Here is a 14,698-nt window from a genome sequence, read left to right on the forward strand (position 1 = left end):
TGATGGATTTTAATTAATGATCTGCTGACTTTCACTGAAATTTTACTGAGAAAAATGATGGAAATAGCACTACAAACTCAACGTCTTTGTTTCTCCCTCTGGAAGTGGGTTAAAAATAGAGTAGGCAACAAGAGACTTTACAAAGCAAAAAAGAGGCAGATCATCTCTCAGGCATGAAAAACCTGGCTACCTGGGATGTGCACAGTTCCAGGATCTTTCAAATTTTCTATTTAAAGAGGCTTTTCACTTGGGTCAAATCAAATCTATTGTTTCCCACTAGTTCTCTATTAGTTATGCTCCTTTCACAGACAAAATAGGTTATTTTCTTCCAGCAGCTTATCAGGCAAACCCATGGATATGAGACGTATGACTGTGGGTTTCCTGTTGGATTATCAGATCTCAATGTCACTTGCAGAGCAAGCACAGAATTAAAATTTCAAAAAAATGTATCTCCTGTATTACCACTTATATTAGTCACTTTTTAGCATTAAACAGGACTTTGGGAATACATGCAAATATTCCATTTTCATTTGCTAACTGGTGAATTTCAAGCTGGTGGATTAGAGCTTCTAAACCTGATGTCCTGCTTTGTAGCCAATTACTTTTGTTTGAGCAAATTCTATTCCTTAAAAGCTCATTCTCATATATATTTTATCTTTGCTTTTTATTGTCTTTTAATATTTACTGCAGGACTGATGAGATAATGAGGTTCCTTCCATTTGCATAGCATTATGTTTCACAGCTTTTAGAGAAAAGTAAGAACAGTATTTTTTATGAAGCTGGTTCAGACTATCTTCCTTTGGGCATTTAATTTCCATGTCTATATTAGAAGATTTTCTCTATTAACAAGGGTATTAAGAAGGATATTGTGGATTAACAAAAGTGACTTTTTGGGGGTATTTTGTAAGGTGGAATCTGGAGAAGTTGAAATTTAAATTAGATCTTCACATAGGGTCACGGCAATTCTAGAGCAGCTACTGAAGTGGTCTCTGAGGTTTTGATCGTTACCAGGGACACTTGTCTTTTTTTTTAAAGCTCAGGCTAGAACAGCCAGATAATACACTAAAGATATTCAACAATTACACACTTAAGCTTCTCACTCAGTTGAACACTGAATAAATGTGTAAAATAAGAATCACCTTCTCTTTCAGCAAATATGCTTCAGTGTTATACCAGTCGTTACCACTCTGTAACTGTTTTAAATATGCACAAAAAATGGACCACTGATGACATTCCTACTAAGGAGCTCCCCTTGCAGTAAACCAGGATTTCAGAATAGGTATTTCATCAGACTCACAGCATAACACAGTTGCTTTCTCTGTGAAGTAGCTTTTTAAGAGAAATAACTTTTTGATACTTATTGTTAAAGTGGAGAAGGTATCTCTGACAGTTTTTTAAGAATCAATCCCTCCTTCCTGTTATTATCTAACAGCATTTATTATGTGATGCAATAACAGCAGGACTTGGCTCCTTCTTGATAGTCATTTAGTTTCTTTGAAATATTAATGCATAACCAGTCAGTGTGCTCTGCTGAATCATTGTTTTGAAGTAGAATAATAAAATGTGCCAAGTCGTTTCCATTGACACTGTGCAAGGTCATTACTCTAGTGATTATTCGCATCTGTGCCAACTCCTTAAGCATGTTAGACTGCATTTGTTGATTTTATTGGGAAGCTGGATGGGTAAACTGTTTAACTGTTCCTCTTTAGGTGTTTGCTGGGCTGCACACAATGGTCAACATAACTTTGGAGACACTAGTGAAACTACCATACACTTTGTGATCAAGAGCACAAAGTGTATTTTTCCAGTTTCCGTGTGATAAGAGTTCACAAGTTTGATAGCAGTCATCAGTTCAGTTTTACAGCTCCCTGTTAATAATAAAGCCAGGCAGTTGAAAAGTTTGTTCAATTAAAAAATGATAATAATTAGCTGTACAGTCAGGTCCTTCTCTGTGACAACTGTGCCAATAAAGTCATTACCACCCACCTCTACCCTGACTCTTTTTTTTGCTTTTGACTTTGAAAGGCACTGTGCTTTTGTAATACAAATATATTTGCCAAGGAATGGAGTTTACCAAATTGCTATTGTGGAGGTTTTGTGTGTGGACTAGGCTGAAAGATATGCATGCTTTTGCACTGGATTTGTTTCATTAGTTTACAGTAAAGTAAGTTCCAAAGTACAAGGCTAGACATGCAATAAGAACTACTTGGAGAGGACAGCCTGGCTTGTTTTACCTCTGTGGCATTTCAGCTGCAGTATACTCTACATTTCTGAGAAGGGCAAAAAAATCTGTTGTTGATGACTTACCTCTTTAATTAAGGATCCCATGTAAAGGGCAGTCAGTGGAGTTTGTTCTGCTGGTTTGACAACCACTGTATTTCCACAACAAAGGGCAGGGGCAATCTTCCAGATGAACATTAGCAATGGGAAGTTCCACTGAAAAACAGATAAGAAGGTGTATCCTATTTCTAACACATCACAAAAATGCCTTTACTTTTTTATGATAATAGTGCAAATTGTCAGCTGGACTGAACTCTTTGTTGAACTCTTTTCTGAATGAAGATATTTTGAAAAAGTACCTTGCAAGCCATGCTGTGTTAAGATCAGTGATCTTTGTATATATGAGTCAGGGGAATCCAATGTTTTAAAAGAAGTTAAAAGCTAAAGAGACAGTAAGTATACTCTTCTAACAAAGCCTTGCAGGAAGTTGCTGCATCAGCCTTGAAATTAGGAATTTTACTACCTTAAATTGATGACATCCATCATCAGTTCAGTTTTCTAAGGGAGACAAGGTAAATAACATGTATTGCTGCCCCTGCCACCTTCGCTGGAGCTTTCACTGGCATCTCTCTGTTGTGGTCAGTTCAGTCAGACTGAAGAGCAGCTGACTCCTTTGAACCCCATATTCAGCAGTATGAGAGACTTTGAGAATATTTCTGATATTTGGAAGCATTTTTGATAGTTTTGGAAGCATTTTTGATAGTTTTGGAAGCATTAGGCCCATGAGACTTAACACAAAAGATGCAGTGTGCCTTACCTTTATGGAAGAAAAGAAAAAGGCTGTTAACACCTATTAAATTACAGTATTATGCTGGGAGGAGTATACATGCAACTGTTACTTGCCTCTATCTCATTTCAGTCTCACCCCACTCTCAAAAATTACAGGAGTAAATAATGCAGAGTAAGGGATTGCAAGATTGTCTGAATTTTCATCACTGAAGTGGAACTGTGTGTGTAGAAGGGAAATGAAAATGATGAGCTAGCAAAAGGAGTTTTGCAGTGCTCACATAGTCCTGAAAGTTTTTGGTTTATGTAAAAAACTCTACATCAGCGTGTTCAAATTTCAATGGAGAGAAAAGAAAACACGTAATCAGAAGTCATGGAATATCTTATAAGGGAATTCAGTGTTTGTACTAACCGCTTATACTTCCAGTGTGCAATTTTATTTAGAAGTGGTCAGAACTAGAGTTTCTACTTCTATAATGCTTCTATAATGCTTCTTGTTTTATTCGAAATATCTTGTGCCTGACCTACAAGAGTGTCTAAACTACCAGGTTTCCAAGCTCTCCTAGAGACTGGATCCAAACGTATTACAGTGATGTTCTCTAAATCAATGCGGTGGTCTAAACAGATAGTAAATCTGCAAGTTCAAGTAAAAGACATCAGGAACATGCGTGGGACTCACATGTCTGAACCAACCTGGTAGACAAGCTGACTGTTTCAGAATCTGGTTGGCTTTCAAGCAGGTCAGGTCAGACTGCTCACACCTACCACGGTCAAAGAGGTGGGTGGATTAGGAGTGTTGAGTGCATATAATCACAGCAAGACACTAAAGCTGTGTAAACCTTCCAAATAAGTTTGAAAGTTGAGTTTCTCAGTATTTTGAATGTTCAGATACAGGCAGGCATTTTGAGTCTTCACTTAAAATAAGTGACTTAAAAACTGGGAGTTTAGACACTCTAAGCAGGAGCTTGGGAACACATGGCTCAGTATCACTGTGCTTATTGGACTCATTCTTTGTGTTGTTACTTTTGACATCAAGACAGTGAACGAGTCATAAATAAAGTTCCAACTGTCTGGATGCTGTACAGCACAGTACAGATATTCCTTATAGGCAATGGAGATATTGATACAGATATTGCTTATAGGCTGTAAATATTACCCTCTCCCACTCGCTAATTTATGATTCTTTCAGTTGCAACAAAACACAGTTCTGTCTTTCCAACTAATCCGTCATTCAATCTTGAGAGATTTATTTTCCCTCCATACAGAGGGCAGAGAGAGACAAAGATGGACTGGACTGATTCATCCAGAACTCCATGTTGCAGAATTTGATAAGTACTCAGGATAGTCTCTGTCTTTCAGGATCTGAAGTTTTCTGACTGGTAATGGTTCACAAGTGCACTTGCATAGAAAACTTTGAAAAGCATTTCAATTTGCAACAGGAAAATTCATGCTTTACATAAATGGCTCAAACTTACAGGAATAATTTGGCCACACACACCAACTGGCTCATGTCTTGTAAATGTGAAATAGTTTCCATCTAGGGGAAGAAGAAATAAATCAGGCATTCAGACAGATCATATGTGAGAAACAGTTAAATCAGGAAGAAGAAAAAGTTGGATATCATACCTAGCTGGATAAAATTTTACTTATAAATTATGTTTCCAAAATCTCAACTGGGCAAAAAAACCTCCATAAAGCATATACAGATTTAATATCTACTTTCTAAATAGTTTCAACTTTTGATTCTGCCAGTCTGACAGACTCTTTGTAGTGATATCTCTCCTTCTCAGCATGGTATGCACAGCTACCAATGAGCTTTCCTCATTTATTTTATTCTTTTATCACCTATTTTTTTTAATATACTCTTTTAAAAGCTACTTGCAAACTTGCATATGTATCAGACATTTTTTTAATATTAGACTTTAGCTTAAATAAAATCCAGTAAGTATAAAATTCTCTTTGATTCAAATAAACATGTGTTCCATTAAGCATAGTATAAAACCCACAACAATTTGGAAGTATTTATCACTCTATTTTTCCATAATTCCTTCTTTATTACCATTCTTTGTCCTTGTAGGAAAAGGCAGCTAGAGTGTTTTCACAGAGCTCCTTAATGGATGAGAGAACAGAATGAAATTTCAGTAAAATCGAAGAATGCTTCCTCATTCCTATCTCTTAGCATTTTTCCTAATATGTTATCCAGTAACTGAAACAAATATTACTGTTTGTATTAATCCTAGCTTTAATAAGCAAATACTTGGTTTTCTTTACTGTACTATTGCATAAACGATACACTTCTATGCAGAAGTAACTTACCAGACTTCTTAGATGTATATACAAGCTAAAATATTTTGGTCAATAAACAGTACTTATTAGTGGTATAAAGAAGAAGAGATAAGCATGACTAATTGAACTAAACATTTAAAATGAGCACTATGATAAAACTTAAATAACCTATATAAAGAACAGTCTAAAATATTTTCCATTTTATATATTCCTTGTGTTGTACAGCTTTTAGAGAAAAAGCTGTTTTTTAAACATCACATTGGCTTCAGTTCTGTACTTTTATTGTCTCAAAACTACTCACCCATTGGAACAGTACGTCCATGGATTTTATCAGCCCAGCCTGCACAGTAGTGTAATGTCTTGATACAGGCACCTAAATCCATTAGGTAGGCAGTGGAAAAGAGCTTCCCACCATCAATGGCTTCCATTGTCTGCAGACAACAACAGTTAAAAAGTTAGTATTGAATATTGATAATGATTCTCATGTTTTTACTTTGTCATTTAGCTTTTGATTGTTCAGTTCAGCGGTTTTCAGCTTCAGTCCAATCAGTAAGATTAATACCCCTCTGAAGGATATTTAACATTTGAAAAATCCATGGTAGCAATTTATATACAAGAAATTTTCATGAGCTATGCAGATAACATGATCATGGTACATTGGTAATGGTGAGATATTCTGAAAAAAACATTTCTTTCATCTAAATCATTTACACGGTTCTACTTTTTATTAAATATTCTTCATGTGCAGATGAAAAGATCAGTTAGGATTTTGTGCAAATACCTAATGCAGATAAAATGAATGGCCTATTTGTATTGACACCCAAGGTAGGTAATAGTTTTCTGGAAATAACTGTCACATTAACTTAGGATCCCAGGCTGTTTCACTGTTAAGGAATAACTTTCTGGATGCTTAATAAATGCATGATTGGCAATTTATATGTGCAAGAAGACTCAAAGTATGGAATAAAATACTTCAGATATACCTTAAATGTTTGATGTGCAAAGAAAAGATCTGAGCCATCAAGAACTCTTAAATGAGAAAAATTCACTGTGAACTACGGAACAGAGTTTCTTGTTAACTACCGAGTAAACTAACTTGTCTTGTTAGAAGCCAGGCCTGACTCTCCATACCATCGATCTCCATGTCAGAGAGATATCAGCCTTTAGAATAACAATCAACAAATAGTCAAAAAATATTCATTCTATGACTCTTCTGATGACCAATTTCCTTCACAGCACTTTAAGGATCCCACAGATAAACAAGCACTAAATAGTGTTCATTTCCAGCCATATCTAGGGAGTGTGGATTGGATTAGTGTCATTTTAATGCCCCTAATTGTTGAGGTATCTAGTTAAAGACTATGTACAGTTCTGAAGTATTGTCAACATCTTCCTGACAATGCTAGACTTTTTCTCAAGATTTCCAGTAGATAGAAGGTGGAGACCTTCAGCTTTGTGAATAATTCAGTTAGGATACTCAGTAGGAAACCCCTGAACTATAGTTTCAATATCTAGCCAGGCTTTAGAAACCTTCTTTTCTTTTCTAAATTTGTTATTTTTTATGTCCAAGGTTCTTTAGAGGTTCAGGCTGAGTCTCCAGTAAGTACACTGTTTTACCAATGACTCCCCTGTGAAGTACACAGTTTAATTGGCTGGACATATTGCAGATATACTTGGGAATAGAACAGAACAAAGAAATCAGCAATTTTCAATGGCTTTCAGCAAGAAGGAACTGATTGAATGAAATATACCCTTGCCCTTCTGGATGGTATAACTGACACTGTGTTTTTCTGTTCGGACATAGGAAAAAATTCTTCCCTGGTCTCAAAATTTCTGTGGCTTTGAACACCAAACTAAATTGAAAATCCAGAAACAAAATTTCTCAGTGGCTCTTCCAGTACCCTGTTTAGACTTATTTTTCCAGTAGCCTACCTATAGGAGAAGAGGCATCTTTCCATTACATGAAATATTGAAATGGAAGAATAATTTTCATCCTGATCAAGTGCTTGATCACAGGAATATGCCTTTGCAATGAGCTTTGGGGGTCTATTTTTACCTTTAGTGTTTATGTGGTTATCAGCAGGTTTGCTGATGACACAAAACTAGGAGGAGTGGCTAACACACCAGAAGGCTGTGCTGCCACTCAGAGAGACCTAGACAGGCTGGAGAGTTTTATGAAAGACAAAAGTCTTGTGTCTGAGAAAGAATAACCCCAAGTACCAGTATAGGTTGCGAACTGACTGGTTGGAGAGCAGCGTAGGGGAAGGTGACCTAGGAGTTCTGGTGGACAACAGAATGACCATGAGCCAGCAATGTGCCCTCGTGGCCAAGAAGGCCAATGGCATCCTGGGGTGTATTGGAAGGGGTGTGACTAGTAGGTCGAGAGAGGTTCTCCTCCCCCTCAAAAAACTGTTTGGAACACACATGTCTTTCAAATCTACAGCCATAAGGACAATAGAATGAGCAATATATTCTTTGTAGCTGAAAGATTTAATTTTTATGTGCTTATCAATGGTGTGGCTTTTAGCTAGTGACTAAGTATTTCAAATTGTGACTAGATCAGTTTGAGTGATTATCTTGAATGCTCGATATTCCTCCTGCTTTCATATTTTTTGGCACTGTTGGAGAAAACCAAAGTTCATCTTCAGGACGGTGCAAACAGTTTTCCTGTCTAATGCTAATTCCAGAAGGTGCTTGAAATAACAAAGGTGCCATGAAATTGAAAATTTCTCCCAGTTCTCTCTTATACTTCCTGTAAGTGCTGAGCCATGCTTTAAATTTAGGCTTTGATTTACTCTGGGTTTAGACAACTGTCAGGTCTGTGGTCTATGTTAGTGTGTACTTAAGAACCAAAAACTGAGGCGGATTGTAGATGTCTTTAGTGTCATCAAAGCCAGATACTCAAGTACTTTGTCGATGTGAGGTGTTAACAGACCAGGGTGTCAGCCAGTTTAATGAGGTCTATTCGCAAATACAGATGAAAAATAAGTATTGAGATAGCCTGACTTTCAAAGATTTAGCATACTACACTTATATCTTTCTTTAAAAATCAGAATGTGGACTTTTCTTCCAGTCTTTCTGTTTACATATCATACTCACAGCTAAAATCAGCCGATCTCGTTCAACTAAGTCAGCTAGTTTATTCAAAAGCCTTCCTCGCTCTGAAGCATCCATTGTACGCCAAGGTGACCCAAGTTCGAAAGCTTTTCTAGCTGCTTTAACAGCCTTATCTATATCCGCCTGAGGAGAAAACAGAGAAACTATTTAATAATCAGTAAATGAGTCCGTCATGAGTCTTGCTTGCAGTTAAATGTGCAAAGTGTTTTGTAAATAAATAAAAGGCACCAACCCAAATATAGTCGGAATTAGCAGAGTAATTTTAAACATATAGATTATTTTCGTTCAAACATTTATGATATCACTTCAGCAATGTGAAGTTTTATGAGAAACAAATGGGGTCTCAAAGCTTCTAAAATAAAAACATAGTAAGGATCTATTTTTAAAATTTTTTTTTTAAACTCCATATTCTAATGTCTGTATTCAGGGATACATCCTCCAATTACACTGCTGATGCATCTCATTTATGTACAATACCCAAATCTGTAAATTAAATATTTAAGTACTCAACATTATCTAAAAGTATTTGGTAGCGTAATAAAAATCAGGCTAGTAAAATCTGTTTCATAAAATTAATACAAATTTATTACTGAGAAAAATAAATTAATGTATTTGGTTTTGAAAGACATAAGGGACAACTTATTTAAAATAATTTTAACAATTAACTAATTAACCAGGTTTAAAATGCTAAGCTTAAATATTTTGAAGTCTTTGCATTGTCTTTGCTTAATAAGCATGCTATTTTGTCAATCTATTAATGTTTTTATAGTGTAACTTATTACTTGTCATTTGGCTTTTGAGGTAGCAGGAAAATCTATGAATTATATGAAACTCTTTTCTGAGCAAGTGTCTTCCAAGATATAAAAAAATTCGATTAACAATCTATCAAAAAAAGCTTTTAGTACATGGAATTCTTCTGTAGTTCACAATTCTTGTAGAAGTTTTCCCAGGAAAAAAATGACATAAAAAGGAGGTTTATTCTATTTTTTTGTCAGAAATCAGAAACAAATTTCAAGAGACTGACAAAAAAAAGGAGGAAGAATCTATAGTTGAGACATTTTCCTGAGCAATTTGCATGCATTCTTTCAAACTTTTATTTTGTACTATTGCTGATTGCTAGAGTCTTCTCTTGGGAAATCACTATCAAGTTTGACTAAGTCAACACCAAAGTCAATTGTTCTAAACGGGAACTAGGCCTTGAATCTTTAAATGATGCTAGTAGCCAACAACTAATTTTTAAAAGCTGAGAGTGGAGTGGGTAAGTGCCTTGGAAAGCCCAGCCCAGATCTGCTAGGCAGGAGCTCACAGAACTTTCTAAATTCTTTCCAGAAGGTTTGGGGAAAGATAGGAAGGATCTCTACAAATAGCACAGTTGTCAGTATAGGGCAATACTGACAAGTCACCTACACCAGGTAGCTGAAATCTACCAAATGGGAAAAAATTGCTTTTCTTCAGAATCTGACAGACTGTTGCCAATTACCTCATCACTTATCTGTGACCCAGCAAACATAATTCTGTTTTTATCTGACCTCTTTCTATTATAAATATACTACAGCTTTGTGATATAACTGATTGGGTATGCCTTGGCTTTTACTGGAAAAGAACAAGAGGAACCCATAAGTTGTACTTCACTGAATGATGTAAGTGAAAACTAAATACAGTGCCATGTGTTCTACTATAACTGCAGAAATAATTAAGCCAAATAAAAATCATATAAAGTGAATAAAAACTAAGAAAAAAAATGTTCCTCAAATATAGGAATTTAATTTGGTGCGTAAATCTACACCATGAGTATAAAGACTGATAGCTCCTTTTAGAGCGAGTTTGGACTTTTTACAGAAGGACGTTTATTCTACATCCAATTGACCATTTGTTGAGCTGCTTTATCGTTACTAGGAGCCTTTAGGATTAGCAAATGTAACATGAAAGAGCCATCAAATTGAAAGAAAAACAGTTCCCACCCACATATGTGTCTGTGTTTTCTAATCTCCACTTTTTTTTTTTTTTTGAATTCCACTGCAAGGCAGCGGACAGCCCTTTGTCAACCCTATTGTATATATAAATTAAATTCCTTAAATCTCTTGGCTCATTAGCCAAAGAATAGGGTCTAGAATATTAGGTTCACAATGACCATGTAATTTACTAGATTTGTACATTTCACTTGGCAATTGAGTTAATAGTAGTTGTCATTACATATTAGTTTGCAAAATTATTGAAGAAAAAGCAAACCTATGTGTCGAACAGTATTATCTCTTTATTTAATGAGTTGTTAGACTGCTTGTAAGGAATGAAAGCTTCAAAAATTCTGAATGGTAATTGAACAGTTGCAGGTCATGAGTAACTTAATTTGAGGCTGATCAAATATCAGGCCAACCTGATTTTCTATGTAATTTGTTTTTTAAAGACTGAACAGGGAAGAGGTCATTTTACATAAAAAGCATGTGTTTCTAATGGGATATGATTCAGAAGTTAACTGTATGCTTATGAAATTCTCTGACTGAGGACAAAAAGAGCCTGAAAAAACCTCAGTGACTCTGAGAACTATACACAGGTAATGGGGACTAAAGAAAAACAAGAACAAGGCATTTGAAAAACTCATTATTAGAAATAATTATCGAAAGCCATATTCATGCAGACTGTCTCAGCCGTCTCCATCTAAGAAAAATTTAAAATATGTCCTCACTCTGACCTTCTTATTATTGCTTATGCGCTAGACAGATAACATTTGAGCCAAAGTTTATCAAGAGATCCAAGATGAAATTACAGAACAGTGTAACTAAGATTCAGCGAGCACAGAATGTTGAATGAACTGGGTTTCTATGTATTTCTCAAAAGAGCACTTAATTTCAGAGTGAATCTTTGTACTATGCATCAAAAGATTCTAAAGGAAGTTGTGCTTATTATATTGACAGTAATTTTTTGTGAACTTACAGCACAGATAAACATCTTCTAAGTTTTATTGTAGTTCTCACAGATAAAAAGGTACTTAATGAACATTTTGCTACTAAGATTAAAACATGCTTGTTATACAAATCATTCTAGATATGTGTTTTTGTTGCCTAAAATGAACATCAGATGTCATATTGTGAGAACAGTGATAAAATTTTCTCACTTTTGGATGTAAAAAGTTGACTGTGAAGGGGAAAGTGCAGAAAATTAAATAAATGCTTGTAAGGCCCAAAAGAGTAATCATAAAAAAAAAATATTTTCCATTACAGTCATCACTTTTTGTATTTCTGTAAACTGAAAGCAGACTATTCACTTCTCATACTTTCTCAGACTTTACAAATATATTTCTTTTTCTCTTCTATTTAAAAACCCTACTCCTCGTATTTGATAACTTACATTTAAAATGTATGGTGCACTAGGCAAATCTTGTTCAGAAGAAGACCCACATACTATGAAAGAAATACAGAACTGCTTATTGGGAGACTTAGGTTTTTATTATATCTTTGATTGCATGGTATCTATCATTAATTTTATAATAAAATCCTCATAAATATAAAAAAATGTTTGTTTACAGGGGTCAACAATCTTTTTAGTCTTCTGCTTATGTTAATCAATTCAATACACTGTAAGGAAACCAGTTTTAGTGGAATTAATACCCATTTGACATGTTACCTTCAGTTTCAAATTTTTTCAGAACTATGTTCCAATACATTTTTTACAAAACCAAATATTTGAAGTGGGCACTACTGAGAAGATATATTCATAGCTAAAAATGCTGATGTTAATGATCATCTTTGCAGAGTCTGAGTAGGAAAACATCAGTATTTGTACACTGCATATTATCTATTATGAAAAGCCTTGTATAAATGATTAATTTAACAGATTACATTATTTTATAAGTAAGAGCCAGGAAAAATATCACACAAACCCCGTAATTAAATTATTAGATATCACTGATCAAATATGATGAGAAGAATCAGTATTATTAACAAAAATAAAAGGAAAAATTCTTCTTCAGAGCTTTCCTCATATGAGCAAGGTCCTAAGAATGAAGGAAAAAACTAAGAATCATGTTTGTAAAAGGTGTTATACAGGATGAAGGAGGTACATCTCTGAGGTGGTGTTTTACATCAACATGGATGCTTGCTTGTCTGCTTTAAGACATAGAATTGAGTATAAAGTCCAGGTTAAAAGGAAGAGAGAATACTCTACCTTGTCACCTTCTTCGACCTCACAGATTTTCTCTTCATTTGCAGGGTTAAAAACTTCAAATTTTTTACCACTGACCGAACTGTGCCACTCATTGTTTATAAATATCTGCAGAGGAAGAAACAGTACAACAATAATAGTGATATATATAGCTGTTGTCTGTTATCATGAAGAAATCTACCTTTCACAGCTGAGAGGTGTCTGATTGATAGGTGCTACTGTTGCTACGTTATTCTGAAGAGAATATCATATATGCACTTAACCAGGAACAGCTTTTTGAAATTATCTTCCTTTGAGGAGGCAAACTTTCTCACTCTCCATCGTATTTTCCCTGTGTTTCACACCTTAAAAATATACTGTTACCAACAGTCCTTTCCTTCTGACACTTAAGTCTGCTTAAAATCACCCGAGTTTTTACAGCATATGTGGGTGATGATGCCTTCATCACATGGCATGTTGAAGGAGCTCTTTTTCTTCCCTACTTACCTGAAAGTTTATCTGCAAATCACCAGGATATCAAACCTCTCTGGTTTTGGTCTTCAGCATATGGGGCAACTCCTGCTTTTGAAGGATGAAGTTACTTGCCCTGTATAACTTCAGGCTTTGAAAACATGATCCTTGGGTGAATATCTTAGCTGTCATTGCTTTATAATTGATATGACTATCTTTTATTCAAGATAATCCTAACTGTGTGGTACTATTCATTATCTGTTCAGTAAATTATATCAATACGTTGATTCCCTCAAATTTAATTTTCACAGCTATCAAAACTTTTGTCATCTTGACATTAGTAGCATTTCCATGTCTCCCATTCAGAATGTAGGCATAAAATACATACTCCTGTTACTCTGACTACTACTGCTGATGCTTGACTATTATTGTCTGAACTGCAAGAGGTATTACAGCAAATTAATACTGTTTGTGTCTGTTTTGACAGTTTTTCATACTTCATTAAAACTGAGGATCCTTCTTTATTCTCTACACTGATTTCCCTCAGGAGACACCACCACTTCCGATTTTCCATCCTCCTAGATATCATCTAATCTCTTTTAGTTATCTGTTGCCTTCATGTGGAACATCCATGTACCAGGAAAACCAGAACAGCACATGTTGTTCATTTAACTGTATTATCCCGACTTTTACCTAACAGGTACTGAAAAAAAATCTAACATTAAACCAAAGAAAATTAGGTAAAATTGTACTTTCCTTGTTGTTGCTCAATTATTCTGTATTTTCATTTAATATCTTTCCTTTTAAAGATTTTCATGGTGTACCAAACTTACAGCTAGCAATTAAGAAGCATGAAAGAACAACATTTGCACAGCAGCTGGTCTACAGCAAAGATAATCGTAAGCTTACCCAGCAGCAATGAAACTGATACCTACCCAAAGCTCATTTAACAACTTTGGGACCCGTGTCCTTACTCAAAGTTCAAACTTTTGTCTGGGCTCAAGGCACATTATGTACTGAATTTACTTGGCATGGTTGGAATAAATACCATCAACTCTTGATTGCAATATTGTTGGTGTATCTAAAACAAAACCTAAACAAAGCAAAGTGGGAATTGTTGTTTCTCATATTGAGCTTTTATTATCTGTAACATTTTGCAGTATAATGACCCCAGAAATTCAAACACAGGCCATTTTGTATGGGAATAAGTAACTGGCAAAGGTAGTCTTACAGCAGAAGGAATAATTAAACGTTTAAATCCTTATAAAATCTAAATTTAATCAGTGTCATACAAGAATAATTTCTCCAGAGGAAATTTCCACCATGTCTGCTTTACTATTACTTTCCTATTATTTACTATCACTTTAATATTTAAGTATTTCTTTACAATTATTTACCATTAATGTTGTCTGTTTGGTATGACACTTTCCTGCAATTTCAACCTGTGGTGTGCTAATTTTTGTTGCACTATGTATCCCTGAAAACTATGTTCAACGATAGTTACATGAGTGAGCAGTCTTGCATCTCTATATGTATTTGGTTACATTAATAAGACTGCTGACTCATTACTAAGAAGACTGTTGATAAAATCTGTAGAAATTAGTCTGCTTTTCCTGTAAAACAGACAAACAAGGGAACAAACCACTGTAATTGTTCCTTAAAAATTAGTATTTTTCAGTTT

General features: G+C 35.0%; 1 protein-coding gene across 1 annotated transcript in view; it reads right to left on the reverse strand.

Annotated features, from left to right (window-relative positions):
- ALDH1A1 (aldehyde dehydrogenase 1 family, member A1) overlaps positions 1-14,698 on the reverse strand; it is a 58,066-nt gene that overhangs the window by 15,160 nt on the left and 28,208 nt on the right. The window contains exons 4-8 of the mRNA XM_009875492.1: positions 12,571-12,675; positions 8,392-8,532; positions 5,594-5,723; positions 4,482-4,543; positions 2,308-2,436 (exon numbers count right to left, since the gene is read on the reverse strand). Coding sequence (XP_009873794.1) covers positions 2,308-2,436; positions 4,482-4,543; positions 5,594-5,723; positions 8,392-8,532; positions 12,571-12,675 — 567 coding nt within the window. The remainder of the gene's footprint in view (positions 1-2,307; positions 2,437-4,481; positions 4,544-5,593; positions 5,724-8,391; positions 8,533-12,570; positions 12,676-14,698) is intronic.

The sequence above is a fragment of the Apaloderma vittatum genome, unplaced genomic scaffold (assembly GCF_000703405.1).
Source record: "Apaloderma vittatum isolate BGI_N311 unplaced genomic scaffold, ASM70340v1 scaffold6568, whole genome shotgun sequence".
In the NCBI taxonomy this organism is placed as follows: Eukaryota; Metazoa; Chordata; class Aves; order Trogoniformes; family Trogonidae; genus Apaloderma; species Apaloderma vittatum.